This window comes from Lepidochelys kempii, chromosome 3 (genome assembly GCF_965140285.1).
Source record: "Lepidochelys kempii isolate rLepKem1 chromosome 3, rLepKem1.hap1, whole genome shotgun sequence".
Taxonomy (NCBI): Eukaryota; Metazoa; Chordata; order Testudines; family Cheloniidae; genus Lepidochelys; species Lepidochelys kempii.
Window position 1 is genome coordinate 161326087 of NC_136382.1, and position 17141 is coordinate 161343227.

A 17141-nucleotide genomic window follows, 5' to 3' on the forward strand; every position below is an offset into this window, starting at 1 on the left:
TATAAAAATATTTATTTCTTACCTTCTGCACTTGTTTTATAAATATACTAACTCTTCCTTTGTCCTTCTCATTTTTAGCTCTCACTGAGCTCCATTCTTTTGGGTTAAGGTGCTTTCTTTGAAGTTGGATTCAAGATGTTGACTTTTTTTCTGTAAAGCCCACCATGGCTTGAGTCCTGACTTTGTGAGACTATCACTCATGTAAATTTTTAAAAAACCTTCTATCTTTTGGCAGATGGTGATTTTGCAGACTCTGTTGAACAGGAAATGCACAGTTTCTTTCGGCAGGCAGCAGTGAATCTCAAGGAGATAATTAAAATACCTGGAGTTTGGGACCCTTTTGTGAAGTGCTATGTGGACGTAAGAGCACTTTTTTTTTGCAAATATTACTTAAATGCTCCTTTGTCTAATCTTAGACAAAATGCTTAGATCAAAGTGTAACGTTTTCTGATGTTTCATCACTTGCAATTATGTTACAGTTAGGAAAGGGACACTGTGAAAATGCTACCTTTTTAAAACAATATATGTAGTGTTTTCATGTCAGATCTGCTTACATTACTTATGAAAGCAAGTTTTTATTCCTGGTGGCACTGCAAGTCCAACATAACTATGAGAATACAAGCAAGTTTACTAGTAAAATCACGAGGTAAACTGATTGCAGACTTTTTTGTTACTGGTGATGGTGCCAGAATTAGAGTATGGCTTGATTTTTTTTTTTTTTTTCAGATCACAGGTTGTATCTACTGCACAAACGGAACAATCCTCTTTTAATTATCAGCTGATTGTAGTTGGATATTGAAGTCACAGAACAAATATGGAATCCCACAGTCTGATTTTCTGATTATAACCACTAAATCAACTAACTTTTAAAATTGAATTAAACTTAAAATAGCTTTGGAACAGTTTGATTTTTCTAGAGTTGCTAATGGCACTTGATTTTCTTTAGTGCTTGCCTGCCTCACATGATTCTACCTCCTCCTGGGGCTATGCTGTCTCATTAAGAGAGACAGCAGTCCTGTTCACTGAAAAGAAATACTGAAACAGTGAGAGCAATTATTTAATATATAAATATTTAGCTGTTTAATGTATTTGCAGTGCTTTTAATGACTTCTAGATATGAATATTTTCATATATGTAGTGGAAAGTGAATTGCATGTAAGAGGAGCATTATTAAGATCCATTAGATTTAAATGGAAATCTATTAGCATTGTTAAGTACTAGTCCAGAAGCATCTAGTGTTGCTGGGCTTACTGTATTGTGCACTGTAAAATCAAACATTTGGTGCCTCACATGGTTACAGAAAAGCTTCACCGCATTTTTCCTTAATTTTCGCTAGTCTTAGTCCAATTCCTATTTAAATCTAAGGGAGTATTTCCTTTGACTCCAGTAGGATTTGGATCAGAGTCTTTGTTTTCAGAGCTGCAAAGACGTCCAGGATAGAATTAGTCATTGGGAGCACTAACTTGGTGCTCAGAGAGGATCTCTCCAGGTTAAAGTTGGAATGCATTAGAGGTTGTATGGGGAAGCTTGCAGTGCAGTTACTTCTATCTGACCTGTAGAGGACTTAATTCTTCAGGGTTGTCAAACAAGGACCTCTCAAACACTAAAATGGGTTTAAGAGTAACATTTTGAACTACTTTGTGTAACGATAGCAAAAGGCTCCTTTCCATCCTAGTGGTGGTATGAACAGGATTGTCATAACTGTACAGTTTGACAATCTAAAACTAGTTGTGGATATTTCTGATCATTATTACGCTATCAGGCACCAACAATGTGCTCACATTTTCTTTTCCATAGCTATTGGAATTCTATGAGGATTATGATGAAGTCCGGCAGGTGTTAAGCGAGTATGCTTACAACTCGAAGTTTCCTCCCAATCCCAATGCTCATGTTTATTACTATCTTTTCCTAAAGAGACGTGGTGAATCAAAGAAGACACTGATGTCTGTGCTCAAGGTACAAGTTTTGGACTGTTTTAATAGATGGTTTTATAACTTTATTTACAGAACATAAATTAAATTAAAAATTGTTTTTCAAAAGTCTGTCTCAGCTTTATGCTGATGACCTGTATCAGCTATTACAGATTTTGTCCAAAATTTTTAACACGCTTGGACAGAAGAGAAACCAAATTCTACCCTCAAAATATTGCGAGCCTCCTGACACCACATAGCAAATCGTGTGAAGTTTAAAATAAACCCTTGAATTCCCCCCCCCACACACACACACATGTTTGGTATCACCTTCTACAGCCCTGTAAGTTTTATATTTGTGTTTAACTGAAATGTCAGGAAATTTCTGGATCAACCTGTTCCAGGGAAGGAGAGGTTGATGTTTCATTTAACGTATGCCATAGTTATGGTCTGCTTTGTTAGTTTTAAAAAGCACACAGGCAATTACTTAGGCACCATGTTGGATTGAGAATTTGTCTCATGGTAGTTCTCCTTTTTAGATTATTAGTATTTACCATATAACAATAACAGGTATTCCTCTGAGATTAAACATACAAATTATTTCTGAAGAATAGAGTACCTGCCATTGTAAACACAGAGAGTTGTTGAGGAAAGAAACTCTCTACTTCTCTAGCACTAATGTTGATCTGCCTGTGACTTAACAAAGGTTGTCAGAAGAAAAAGGGGGGGGGTTAAGGGTCGTGTCAGTTTGCAAGGTATTTGAGGGTGAAAGATAGGTATCTGTCTGCAGACAGGTTTCAGAGTAACAGCCGTGTTAGTCTGTATTCGCAAAAAGAAAAGGAGTACTTGTGGCACCTTAGAGACTAACCAATTTATTAGAGCATAAGCTTTCGTGAGCTACAGCTCACTTCCTCAGATGCATATCGTGGAAACTGCAGCAGGCTTTATATATACACAGAGAATATGAAACAATACCTATTCCCACCCCACTGTCCTGCTGGTAATAGCTTATCTAAAGTGATTTCCAGCACAAATCCAGGTTTTCTCACCCTCCACCCCCCCACACAAATTCACTCTCCTGCTGGTGATAGCCCATCCAAAGTGACAACTCTTTACACAATGTGCATGACAATCAAGCTGGGCTATTTCCTGCATAAATCCAGGTTTTCTCACATCCCCCCCACCCCCATACACACACAAACTCACTCTCCTGCTGGTAATAGCTCATCCAAACTGACCACTCTTCAAGTTAAAATCCAAGTTAAACCAGAACATCTGGGGGGGGGTAGGAAAAAACAAGAGGAAACAGGCTACCTTGCATAATGACTTAGCCACTCCAAGTCTCTATTTAAGCCTAAATTAATAGTATCCAATTTGCAAATGAATTCCAATTCAGCAGTTTCTCGCTGGAGTCTGGATTTGAAGTTTTTTTGTTTTAAGATAGCGACCTTCATGTCTGTGATTGCGTGACCAGAGAGATTGAAGTGTTCTCCGACTGGTTTATGAATGTTATAATTCTTGACATCTGATTTGTGTCCATTTATTCTTTTACGTAGAGACTGTCCAGTTTGACCAATGTACATGGCAGAGGGGCATTGCTGGCACATGATGGCATATATCACATTGGTGGATGTGCAGGTGAACGAGCCTCTGATAGTGTGGCTGATGTTATTAGGCCCTGTGATGGTGTCCCCTGAATAGATATGTGGGCACAGTTGGCAACGGGCTTTGTTGCAAGGATAAGTTCCTGGGTTAGTGGTTCTGTTGTGTGGTATGTGGTTGTTGGTGAGTATTTGCTTCAGGTTGCGGGGCTGTCTGTAGGCAAGGACTGGCCTGTCTCCCAAGATTTGTGAGAGTGTTGGGTCATCCTTTAGGATAGGTTGTAGATCCTTAATAATGCGTTGGAGGGGTTTTAGTTGGGGGCTGAAGGTGACGGCTAGTGGCGTTCTGTTATTTTCTTTGTTAGGCCTGTCCTGTAGTAGGTAATTGTGGAAAAGCAGCATCACTTGCCCCATAACCTCAGCCATGCGGAACGCAATGCCATCCACAGCCTCAGAAACAACTCTGACATCATAATCAAAAAGGCTGACAAAGGAGGTGCTGTTGTCGTCATGAATAGGTCGGAATATGAACAAGAGGCTGCTCGGCAGCTCTCCAACACGAGTTTCTACAAGCCATTACCCTCTGATCCCACTGAGAGTTACCAAAAGCAACTACAGCATTTGCTCAAGAAACTTCCTGAAAAAGCACAAGATCAAATCCGCACAGACACACCCCTGGAACCCCGACCTGGGATATTCTATCTACTACCCAAGATCCATAAACCTGGAAATCCTGGGCGCCCCATCATCTCAGGCATTGGCACCCTGACAGCAGGATTGTCTGGCTATGTAGACTCCCTCCTCAGGCCCTACGCTACCAGCACTCCCAGCTACCTTCGAGACACCACTGACTTCCTGAGGAAACTACAATCCATCGGTGATCTTCCTGATAACACCATCCTGGCCACTATGGATGTAGAAGCCCTCTACACCAACATTCCACACAAAGATGGACTACAAGCTGTCAAGAACACTATCCCCGATAATGTCACGGCTAACCTGGTGGCTGAACTTTGTGACTTTGTCCTTACCCATAACTACTTCACATTTGGGGACAATGTATACCTTCAGATCAGCGGCACTGCTATGGGTACCCGCATGGCCCCACAGTATGCCAACATTTTTATGGCTGATTTAGAACAATGCTTCCTCAGCTCTCGTCCCCTAAAGCCCCTACTCTACTTGCGCTATATTGATGACATCTTCATCATCTGGACCCATGGAAAAGAAGCCCTTGAGGAATTCCACCATGATTTCAACAATTTCCATCCCACCACCAACCTCAGCCTGGTCCAGTCCACACAAGAGATCCACTTCCTGGACACTACAGTGCTAATAAACAATGGTCACATAAACACCACCCTATACCGGAAACCTACTGACCGCTATTCCTACCTGCATGCCTCCAGCTTTCACCCTGACCACACCACACGATCCATCGTCTACAGCCAAGCTCTGCGATACAACCGCATTTGCTCCAACCCCTCAGACAGAGACAAACACCTACAAGATCTCTGTCAAGCTTTCTTACAACTACAATACCCACCTGCAGAAGTAAATAAACAGATTGATAGAGCCAGAAGTTACCTACTACAGGACAGGCCTAACAAAGAAAATAACAGAACGCCACTAGCCGTCACCTTCAGCCCCCAACTAAAACCCCTCCAACGCATTATTAAGGATCTACAACCTATCCTAAAGGATGACCCAACACTCTCTCTCAAATCTTGGGAGACAGGCCAGTCCTTGCCTACAGACAGCCCCGCAACCTGAAGCAAATACTCACCAACAACCACATACCACACAACAGAACCACTAACCCAGGAACTTATCCTTGCAACAAAGCCCGTTGCCAACTGTGCCCACATATCTATTCAGGGGACACCATCACAGGGCCTAATAACATCAGCCACACTATCAGAGGCTCGTTCACCTGCACATCCACCAATGTGATATATGCCATCATGTGCCAGCAATGCCCCTCTGCCATGTACATTGGTCAAACTGGACAGTCTCTACGTAAAAGAATAAATGGACACAAATCAGATGTCAAGAATTATAACATTCATAAACCAGTCGGAGAACACTTCAATCTCTCTGGTCACGCAATCACAGACATGAAGGTCGCTATCTTAAAACAAAAAAACTTCAAATCCAGACTCCAGCGAGAAACTGCTGAATTGGAATTCATTTGCAAATTGGATACTATTAATTTAGGCTTAAATAGAGACTTGGAGTGGCTAAGTCATTATGCAAGGTAGCCTGTTTCCTCTTGTTTTTTCCTACCCCCCCCCCCCCCAGATGTTCTGGTTTAACTTGGATTTTAACTTGAAGAGTGGTCAGTTTGGATGAGCTATTACCAGCAGGAGAGTGAGTTTGTGTGTGTATGGGGGTGGGGGGGATGTGAGAAAACCTGGATTTATGCAGGAAATAGCCCAGCTTGATTGTCATGCACATTGTGTAAAGAGTTGTCACTTTGGATGGGCTATCACCAGCAGGAGAGTGAATTTGTGTGGGGGGGTGGAGGGTGAGAAAACCTGGATTTGTGCTGGAAATCACTTTAGATAAGCTATTACCAGCAGGACAGTGGGGTGGGAATAGGTATTGTTTCATATTCTCTGTGTATATATAAAGCCTGCTGCAGTTTCCACGATATGCATCTGAGGAAGTGAGCTGTAGCTCACGAAAGCTTATGCTCTAATAAATTGGTTAGTCTCTAAGGTGCCACAAGTACTCCTTTTCTGTCTGCAGACAGAAGAGGAAGGTTGATGGGATGTACTTGCGCACAATAAGCTCAACACATACACGTTCTTTTCCCTTTGTTAATGCTCTTACAGATTCTCTCACCGTGGAGCTGTAATTTTCAGATCCGGTAGATGTATGTACTCTAGCTTTGATCGAGCTACTGTGCTAAAAATAGCAGTGTAGCTGTGGCAGCATGGCTGGCAGCTCAGGCTAACTGGCTGAGTACAAAACTGTGGTCCTGGGTGTGATTATACTCAGGCAGCTAACCTACGCCACTGCTCGTGCCAGGGCAGCTACACTGCAGTTTTTAGTGCGCTAGCCCAAGCTAGAAATTACACCTCCAGCTGCAGTATAGGCATGCCCATGTAGGCCCTGATGCAGTAAAACACTCAAGCATGTGCTTAACTTTACATATATGCTTAAGGGCTTTGCAGGATCACAATCTTAGTCTCTGAAAAAACTTATCTTTTTCTTTTGGTTTTTACAGCCCAGAGCATCATCCGCTTCTTGTTCTGTTCTTTCTCTCTACTGTTTCACTCCCATTATGTTCAGCCAATCACACAGTTAACTCAATAAGTTTCATATTGTATAGCTTGCAGCACATGAGAACTCTTGGCTATCTTGTTTCATTTCTTTGTATAGTGTGCACATGGTGTTGCTGCAAAGTAGAACTTATCCAACCATTTTGGTAAGTCGTATTTTGCAGTCTGCAGTGTACACTGATCATAAAGGAAGTGGGATGCCTAGGTGAGATTGACAGGACACCAAAATGCAGACTCAAACTTGAAATTGGTAGAGTGCAGAGCAAATAACGTCTTCTACTGTCTTACTTTCACACGGCATGTCTAAATTCAAATCTGTCTGTTTAGTCTTGATCAGTTTTGGGACTGATTTCCATTTTATATGTTAACAGTTTCCAGTTAGTTCAGAAAAGGTGTTTGGTATAGTTTTCTGGACCCACGTAAATAGGCTTGCATACAACATACATTGCTGTTGTCCTAGTTTTATCTTTACATTTAATTTACTGAAGAAAACAATTTGGTGTTTGCTCTTTCTGTACACTGATTTCAGTCATCCTGCCTAGCAGTTGGTTTCTCTGACATTTTCAGTGAACTGTGGAACTAAGATACAGTAAAACTTCCTATTACTGTTGTCCATTGGTAGTTGTGCCCTCTCTACGCTAAGCTAATTTTGTTCCCTTTAGGTAATTATGAATTGATTTGCCCTTGCTCCCCAAACTTCAGTAAATTTTTTTGCTTACTGTGTTTATAATATTTTTAACCACTTGGTGGCACCAAAACACTTCCATTAATGTGTATGTTCTAACATTGCTTCATAAGTTTGACTTGTTTTTAACTTAAACGTTGGTGCACCAAATGTTCCTATATTTTACAAAATTGCATATACCCAGTACTATTGTGATTTTCATCTCACCCAGGAGTTTGGGATGAACTAAACAATAGTTCTGCAAATTAACCTCTTTCTACAAATTGGAGTCAAAACAAAAAATTGCACTGAAATTTCTTGAGGGAGGAGACAAGGATGATTTTTACCAGTTTGTCACAATTTTTCTAAAGAAAAATCTTACAAACTATTTGGCAATTAAGAAAGCTCTCTTCTCTTTCAATATAGCTGATTTTCACTTGTAGTATCTTAAATAATATATACAATATTGACTTTATATAAGTTGTTTGAAAATGGGAAAACAGACCATTTTACCAATAACGATACATGTGTACGCAGTGTGCATATCACAGTATTTATAAGGCACAGACCTAGCGATATAAATAATGAGGTTCAGTGCTTTTAAAAAGCCAATAGCCTAATCTTCGAGATGGGGAAAGTAGGCACAGAGTGTGCAATCCTGACACCATTGTAGACAATAGCAAAACTCCATGAGTTCACTCAGATTGAGTGACTTATCCAAGGGCCCATAGTCAGTGACTGGGTTAGGACGTAGAAACCAGGTATCTCTTCCCAGTTCCTCGCTAACTAAAAGGCAATGTGGTCTAGTAATCACAATGCCCCTTTGAGGGCAATGGTTTATAGACACTTTTATAGCGAGGTAAGGTGAAACTCAGTAAGATGAAGTTACTTGTCCAGAATTCCCCAATTAGTCAGTGGCTGTTCTTTGTCTTTTTTTGTATTTTGAAGTTTATTTCTGTTCACCATGTGTTTTGAGATGCTGAGATACTATGGTACCAAGGGCCATAAAAGTACCTAATGAGGGGAATGCTGTTTACCACTGTACCTTAAGTCTTTGATTTAGACTATTTCCATATACTATTCTTTCTACTAACTAATGCATTTTTCTATAGTCTAATGATCAAATAAGTACAAGATATACCTCTTAAAGCTCACCATCTGGATAAACGTTTGTTTAATCTAGTTCTCTCCAGCTGTTGGATGATCTCTTTTCTGGTCTTAGTAGATTTCTTTACTCCAGTCATTAAAATAAATAAATGGAACATCTGACTGGGTCAGTCAAAATGGAAAAGACTGTGCAGAGCTAGTGTACTAAAGAAACCCTGGGGGAAGAGTGAAATTAATGCAAAAGAGGGAAGTAATGAACACTATGAGCTAGGTTGTGCCTAGTCCTATGTGCGTGCACAAAAGGGAGGGCAGGCACAAGGAACACACCTTTCCCCTCTGCAGTGAATTCTCAGTCTGCGCGCTCCTGCTATGCAAGGATTGTGGACTAGCACCAACTGTTGCATTAGAAACTCCAGAGAGAATGAGTGTGGGAGAAAATGAGACCAGCACTAGTGCATCACCAGCCAATGGAATTGGGTCTCTCCAAGAGGAGCGCGCACAGCACTTTGCTGAAGGGTGTATTATATGCTGCCTCCCACAGCTCCTGATAAATGTTGTCTGCATTGGGCACAATGCCTCTGTGAACTGCCTGCCACCGAGATACTGCTCCTCCCCATCATACGAAGTGTCTTAAAACTGCAATCTAGCCCTAAGTGTTGTTTGTTGAAGTTGTTCTGTATGACCAAATTAAAGGACCAAATTGTTTGTTTTAATAAACTGATATCTGGGTGAAGCAGAAGTGTGGACTCTTCAAATCTTTTTGAAGATTCTATAACATAAACTTTTTTTTTTTTCCAGATTTTGCACGAGATTGTTCCCTCTCATGAATTAATGTTAGACTATAATGCCATGCTTCAAAAATCAAGTAAGTCTTTGGATACCTGTGTTCTTTTCCTTTAGGTTATTCTAAATACAAGTTTCCTAGAATGGCTGTTGGCTTTTTCCTATTTTAAAAAAAAAAAAAATTGTATTTTAAACATACTAAAACTAAGGTGTAAGGAGAACAGGAGTCTAGAAGACAGTTGCATTGACAGATAGTTACAAACCCCTGCAACCAAATGCTTGTCTAAATAAAAATATGCAGACACTAATTGTCAGTATGTAGGCAAACAACCAAGATCTCAATATTGACTAGTGATTTGGGGTACCTTAGTGTCAGGTGCCCAACGTGATACCTTAATGAGGCCTCTGACTTTCAGAAAGGATTGATGTGCAGCACTCTGCCTGAATTCAGTATGTATTATTCATTAAATCCAAGAACAAAACCCACATCTCCTCCAAATGGATCTGATCTTTGTCTATCTGAAAATAATCTCCAGAATTGGCCTAGCCCCCATCTTGATGTGCTAATCACTTACAATGTAAGTCAGACTCTTTTCTCTTGAATTGATCCTCTGAAATGTAGTATAGTGTAGCATGTAGGCAGTGTGGTGATGGTTCTTTAATTCCAAGTTCTTTTCTTCCTTTTCCCCCTGCCTCACTTGTCTTCCTTATAAAGTTCCCCTTTAGGCTGAAGTATCTCTTGTGTTATCCGCGCACACATGATATTTTTGGAAAATCCATTTAGCTGTTTTGAATGATCAGTTTGGCAGGGAACATCTCATATATTAGGATAATTTTTCAGATGCTTTTAAATTAGTGTGCTACCTGGCCTCCATGTGTGTTAAGATTTATTGTTCATTATTGTATTTTACTGTGTGTAGTGCTGAGTCACTTCAAATGAGGAACAAACATAGCTTCCTTGATCTCTTACTCTGACATGCTGCAAGTGAAATTTAAGAACTGTATTCATAGCACGGGTCTGACTATAAGAGAAAAGTATCATTGTATCTAGTAAACAGTAGTAAATGTTGTCTTGTTGGACTATCCTGGAGGTCTGTGGACTAACACTGTGGGTTGCTGTAGGGATTTGTGATTGACTCAGTTTTTTCTCTATGGGCTTGAGGGAACTTGGAACAAACCAGAAGCAGTGTGTTCAGGCCCCTCAGGAAGGGCAGATGATCTTTGGTAGCAACCATTACTGACCAGTCAGGAGCATCATTATTGAGCTCTAGGGATCTGCTGATCAGAGGCAGCAGCCACACTTTAAGACAGTCAGTCTGGGATGAGTGAACTTGGTTCTGCTGCATGGTTGGTCTTGCAGCCTCTTCACTCAGCAGTCATTGAGCAGGATTAAAAGAACAGAGAGCAGCTCCAATATAAGCTGTGTTCCAAAAACTAAGCAGCTGTCCTTGAGTACAGATATACCTTGCCAGGTTTCCAGTAGGAGGAGGAAGAACTGGGTCTGGAATTGTGAAGAGGGCATCACCACGGCCAGTAGAATGAAGGCAAACTACTTCTTGTTGCTGCTTGTCTTATGAACAAATGCAGGATTGTTCATTAACTTGACCTATTCTAATTCCAGAAAAAAGAAAACACCATAGACTGGGGCTGGAGATTATTTTCACGCTCCTGGATTTTGCTGGGTGGAAGGAGCATGTAAAAGCTTGGAGCTGTTTAGCAAAACAGATCTTGGAGAAGTAAGTATAGTATATCTTCTATTGCCATACTAGGAGAATTAAACGTTACAGTGTCAGTCCACATGGAAACTAGGATATATGCACTTTGGTAGCAAGAAAATTGTCCTCTTATATCCTCTCACATGCTTGCCATGTTACTGAACAGAAGAGTAAACTGGCAAGTCCTTTCAGTGGCTACACTACACTGTTTGGTCTGCTACTGTTAGAATACTGCAAAAAAAATTTTAAAAAGGTGATCATCGTGTGGATAGTGAGTTTCGGAGCCACTAGGGATTATCTTCTTTGGCTAGCACTGAGTGACATTAACTACAACTCCAAAGGAAGCCATCTCCAAGCAGCCACCCTGGTTAGAAGTTTACTGTGATGAGTAGACTTGAGAGGAGTGGTGAATGAAGGCATTCAAAGGGGTGCTCCTGGAGGCTTCTCTACTCTGTCAAAGGCAAACTGTGCACTTGAACCATTCATAAGATTGGCTGAGTGTGTCAGTGGTGCCCTTTAACATGGTATGCACATTTTGTATGTAAAAGGTGCTCCAGGTTGTTTCTAGCTCCCATCTTTAAAAAACACTTCTCAAATAGTAAGCTCTATGAGGCCAGGATTATATCTCACTGTGTAAAATACCCTGTAAATGTAATGCTTTTTTACAAATAGATCTGGTGTTGAGTAAAAGTGTTTGTTTGAAAAGCATATAGGCCAATGTTCAATGATTTAATACAGCCTTTATTTAAAGATCAACCAATGTTCCTAGGCTTGTGGCTGGTCAATTAAGATATTTTCACTGTTGACCTATTAAACCAGGAATGTCTTAGTGGTGTTTCTGTTTAGTGAAATCTGTTCAAAAGACCAGCCTTATCTGCAATCTCCTGGTCTGTGAGCCAACCCCAGAGTATATCCAAATGACCTGGTAACAGTTCTAATTTTATTGAAAAATTACCTCCATAAAACAGCCAGTTTGTCATCCCTTAGGTGGCAACTGGGACAAATTCATCCCTGGCATCTTAAATTAGACTTCAAATTTACACACCCTTTTAAACTGAAACAACTTCACTATCTGATTTCTTGCAAACCTAGTCATTAAATTTGCTTCATACTATTGTACTAAACTGGCACGCCAGCTAAAATGTCACTCCATTTTTTGTATAAAATTTAGTTCTCATTTCAAACCCTAATTAGTGCCAGCATGCAGACTTTAAATGAGGTGGTGCTGCATTCTGCAGTGTAATGCTTTCTTTTCAGCTGACAGTGCCACTCAGAAAAAATGTGGTAGTGGCCACCGCAGGGCTATCAAATATGTGGTGGATTGAGTACCACACACAGTCCAGGTCCCTGTAAGCAACATATGAAAGGTGCAGCACTCAGAGCAGTGCTTTGGTAACTTCCACTTTATTTAAAAAAAAAAAAAAAGAAGAAGAAAAAAAAAAAGGGATGCCTCCCACCAAACTCAAGTTTAGCTGTAACCTATTGACTCTCTCCAGCTCTAGCAAGCATCTTGACTGGGTCAGGGAGGAGTGGAACTCCAGAAAGGACTGGTGGCCAGCCTTCCACTTTAGCCACTACTTGGCGAAAAGAAATTGGCAGGAAAATGAAAGTCTTGCTTGTGAAAAAGCATTGGTGGCTGGAATCTTGTTGGGAAAAGGTAATTTTAAATCTTCTTCTTTACTCTGTGGAATAGAAATATTGGCTAGTTCAAGCTTTAATGGCAGGGGACGTGTCTAATTTGTGTTCTGGAAGAATTTTCAGCCTTGTGATTTGAAAAAAGAGGCTGGCTTGATCCTGCAAGGGTGAATACAAGAGAGGCTCTAAAATGCTTGGTATTTGCCATTGAGGTGTAGTTCACATCTCACAGGTCTTGCTGCAGCTATGGGTCCCTTGAAAGGACACAGAGCTACATTCATCCTGTTTTGAATGAATGAATGACCCCAAGAAAGCTAGGCCTGTGTTGGGTGCGGTTTGCCTGGAAACTGTCTTTAGGGGCATGGTTGTTTAGTTGGGTGGCTGACTCTGAGAACAGATCTGCGGTGACCACTCGGATATCAATAAGGTCCCCCATATAGAAAGATGTGTACGCTTGAGAGATACTATCATGTCATCATTCGAACAAATTTCCTAGTGCTTGAATATACGCTGTGCATTTAGTGCTTTCCTGCTTAATGTTGTGTGTCCAAACTTGCATACAGGAGAATGATTTGATTTATAAGCCTTGACACTGGAGTATAGCAGTCCTCTGTCTGTCGAGCCCAGGCAAGCAGAGTTATGGGAGGTGGGTAGCTTGATGGCAGCTCATGGAGCCCACGTGGGAGAAGTGGAATTGAAACAGGGAGGATAGAGATGTGGAGTGGAGCTGTATTTGGGTGAATCACTTGTGGCTCACCAGCGCACAGCTCTGATTTGCTTCACTAGCCCCAGGTTCTTCCAGTTCAAGTCCCACTTCTCATCGTCCCCACAAATAGGCCTGTATTCAAGAGGCGCAGAGTCCTCATGTGACTGTGAGGAGTTGCAAACGGCATAAGCTCTTAATCAGACTTCCAGGTAAAAATCCATGCCATCAGGAGGGGGATGACTGTAGTGGAAAATGGCTGGTCCCTTGCTCCTGCAGAGCACTCTGACCAGAACTCTGGCAGAGGACTTCCTGTGGATTCCCAAGGAGGGCTGCACAATGCCATGGAGGCTGCACTGCACCTTCTTCCTTGCCCCCCAGAGTGAGACCTGTCTGAGTAAGGTCCCTTCTCCCCATGGTAGTAGAGTAGATGGTTGAGGCATTAGTCTGAAGTTTGTGAAGTTGCTGGGATTTTCCAACAAAAGGCAGTGTCATTCATCTTTTAATGGGTCAGCTTTTCCATTACTAACACCTTCCAGACTTATTTTTAATATCAGGAGCCCAGTTTTACTTCCAACAAGCAGCCACTGAACACCTGTCTGTTTCCAGTAAGTGGGCAGTTAACTAATTTAGTTCCAGATGTAGGATGACTTTCTTGAAGCCCATTAAGCTAAGGAAGCGATATGCACATGTTGAAGAGAGAATAGGTCACATTAGTTTTACTAAATATTGGGACTTGTGTATATATACTTACTCTTCTGGGGCTAAATAAACTTTTTTTGCACTCTTAAGTCCTAATATATCTGAAGGGCATTACAAAATTAGACTTGCCAGAAAAACCCAATGAATTGTATAATTATCTACACCTAACTTATCACTGTGTTTTGAGGATGTGTGGGAGACTTTCTTGGTCTAAATATTATACCTGCTTATTTGGTGGTGGTGATATACCTTATGCATGCACCTCTTATACCAGTGACTTCTATTATAGAAACTTTTTTCTTTTAAGGGAACATTTGTGCTCAGGGAAATGCCTCTTGTGCAAATTAAAAGCATTTTGAGTTCTTCAGTTTGTATCACATTGTGGTTTATAACGTCATTTCATTTTGTTTTAGATTGCAAATACTTCAAATATGTTTCACATGAAGGCTGCAAAGCCAAGAAGGAAAAGTTTCGGACAATGAAGAAATTTGTGAAGAAACACAGCTCTACCCATTTGAGAGCATCTGGTGTTTTGGATTCCTGCACGCATCTTTGATGTATACAAGATGTCTTTAAAGTCCTCTTATTAAAAATGCTAAATTATTTTCCCAGTTTTTCTGTGAGGCTTTTCTTTACAGGTTCTCACTACAAAGAACTTTGAGAGTGGATTGCTAGCTCAGTACTAGACTCAGTATATTGCTGGCCACATTCTTTGGTTTGTATTCTTATTTGTAATAAAAGGGAAGTAAATCCATTGGTAAGGGAATCTGCTTTCTTTAATATTTTATTCCATATTTGTTTGTGTGAGATTTAATAAGCAGAGCTGATGCCTCAGAACATATTTGAGAGGTATTTAGTAATTGTGGAGCAATGTACCTATGGCTTGCTGATATTGGGACTGATCCTGCTCCCATTTAAGTCCAAATGAGTTTTGACATTGCCTTAAATGGGAGAGGAGGAAGGCCATGTTTCAAATCCAGTCAAATTGACAGTGACATAAAATAGTTAATGTCTGGCTGCAGCTGGAGTTTTCCAAGTCATGTGCCCCCATAGGGGAACTTCCCACCCTCTCACTTGTTATGTTGCAAGAAATGCTGTCTGAGAAATACTTAAACAAGTAAGCAAGACATGTTGCTAGTTGACTCCATCTAGGAATTATCTTCTATGCTGAGAAATCTGTGAAATCAATTACTGTGAAAAAAGTGTGTGGAGTACATAGTCTTAATAGTGGCTTATGGTTAGACTTGGCAGAATTTGATGTATATATATTTAAGTAACGTCACTGGCCAATATCTATTTTTAAGCATTTTTTTCTATTTAAATTTTCACAGTTGCAGGAAATTTGTGGGGATGGGCGGGTTGGACAATAGGAGGCAGGTCAGACAGTGATTATTTAATGATTAAAAACAGATTTAAAAAGTTAAAGCTTTATAACCATGAAAATACAAATAGTCAAAATATACAAAATAAATAACCATAAATCAAACTCCAATAGGTTTTCAAGCAGCATTTTTCTTACTTTGCCCATTTATAAGTTTCTGTTATCATTAAGGCTAAGATTTTGTCAGTTATTTTTAGTAAAAGTCACGAACAGGTCACAGGCAATAAACAAAAATTCACAGAGCCCGTGACCTGTCCGTGACTTTACTAAAAATAACCAGGGGGGCAGCAGGGAGGAGTGAAGTCTCATGGGGGAAGGGAGGACTGACAGGCTGAGCCCCCCCACCATGGTGGGGGCACAGCCGTGGCTCCAGTGGGGGGCACAGCCACGGGGGGGCTCATGTCCCCCCCCACTCTGGAGCTGGCCGCAGTTGCAGAACAGGGGTATACGGCCCCGGCTGCAGCCCCTGCCACCTCACAGCCGCAGCCTTGGGAAGCCGCAAGGGGGGCACATGGCCCCTGCTGCAGCCACTGGGTGGGGGTGCACGGTCCACGCTCCAGACCTCAGCTGAAGTCGTAGGGCTGGGGCACAGCCATGGGCGGCGTGCCGTCCCTGCTCCGGAGCTGGCCGCAGCTGCAGGACAGGGGTTTGTGGCCCTTGCTGTAGCCCCTGCCAAGCTCTGGCTGGAGCCAGCGGGGGTGCACACAGCCCCCACTCTAGAGTTGGCCGCAGCTGCTGGACAGGGTCACACAGCCCTGCTGTAGTGTGTGTCCATCCCCTCTCCACCCTCAAACGGCAGGGCAGTGACTGCAGGGTCCTGGTTCCAGCCATCCAAGCCCAGTTGTAGGGCAGGGGTGCTCATTCCCGCCTCCAGCCCTGGTTTCAGTTGGTGACAGCTGAAGTGGAAGAAGTCACCGGAGGTCCAGTAAAGTCACGGAATCTGTGACTAAATTGTACACTTAGTTATCTATGGAAATATTTTCTCATCGAATTGTGTGTATGACTTTTACAGACATTTACCAATAAAAATCTGGTCCTTCCAAACCTACTTACAGTACATTGCAGAACACACTCATCCAGACAAAAGCTATGAAGGTTGGCTTGGTAGCAGACTCTGTGAAGCATTTAGAAAATTGAATCAGAGTCAGGAACATGGAAAATCAATAACTGTTTGCCACTGTGGACCATGTGTTGAACTGTAGCATATCAGAATCTGGTCGCACTGAACATGGTTGCTATGTATTTAGTGTAAAAACCACTAAAGTTCAGCATATCCAAACATCATTTTCCTAGGGCATCTGTCTGTATGTTGTTGACTCATCCACACCCACCATACTACACTGCATGGTTGCATCAATAGAGACTGGGAAAGTCTTTCCATATTCCTTCAGTGGCCGGTGCTATAGACAGAGGATTGTGGATATTTTTTCATGTGATGCTGTGCTCTTGGAGACGACATCTTTGGAGAAACAAAGGACATAGGACTGTGTAAGATTTCTCCACTCTGCAGAAGAAACCTTATAGAACTTGTTTGCAGTCCTGTTCATGGGCAAGACTGAACATGGAACACCCTGTTACATACAATACGTTGTGGGAGTGTCTTGTAAAAGACAGTTACCTTTTCTGTAACTGGTGTTCTTTGAGATGTGTTGC

At 41.5% G+C, this 17141-nt stretch overlaps 1 protein-coding gene across 4 annotated transcripts in view; it reads left to right on the forward strand.

Annotated features, from left to right (window-relative positions):
• Window positions 1–14861, forward strand: part of TAF1A (TATA-box binding protein associated factor, RNA polymerase I subunit A) — a 29446-nt gene extending 14585 nt beyond the window's left edge. For 3 of the 4 annotated variants that reach the window (XM_073338818.2, XM_073338819.2, XM_073338821.1), the window contains 6 exons: window positions 236–360; window positions 1798–1956; window positions 9368–9434; window positions 10974–11088; window positions 12564–12724; window positions 14521–14861. In XM_073338818.2, coding sequence (XP_073194919.1) covers window positions 236–360; window positions 1798–1956; window positions 9368–9434; window positions 10974–11088; window positions 12564–12724; window positions 14521–14663 — 770 coding nt within the window. In that variant the 3' untranslated portion in view covers window positions 14664–14861. The remainder of the gene's footprint in view (window positions 1–235; window positions 361–1797; window positions 1957–9367; window positions 9435–10973; window positions 11089–12563; window positions 12725–14520) is intronic. The other variant, XM_073338820.2, reaches the window with a different exon arrangement.
• Window positions 14862–17141: the final 2280 nt, after the last annotated feature.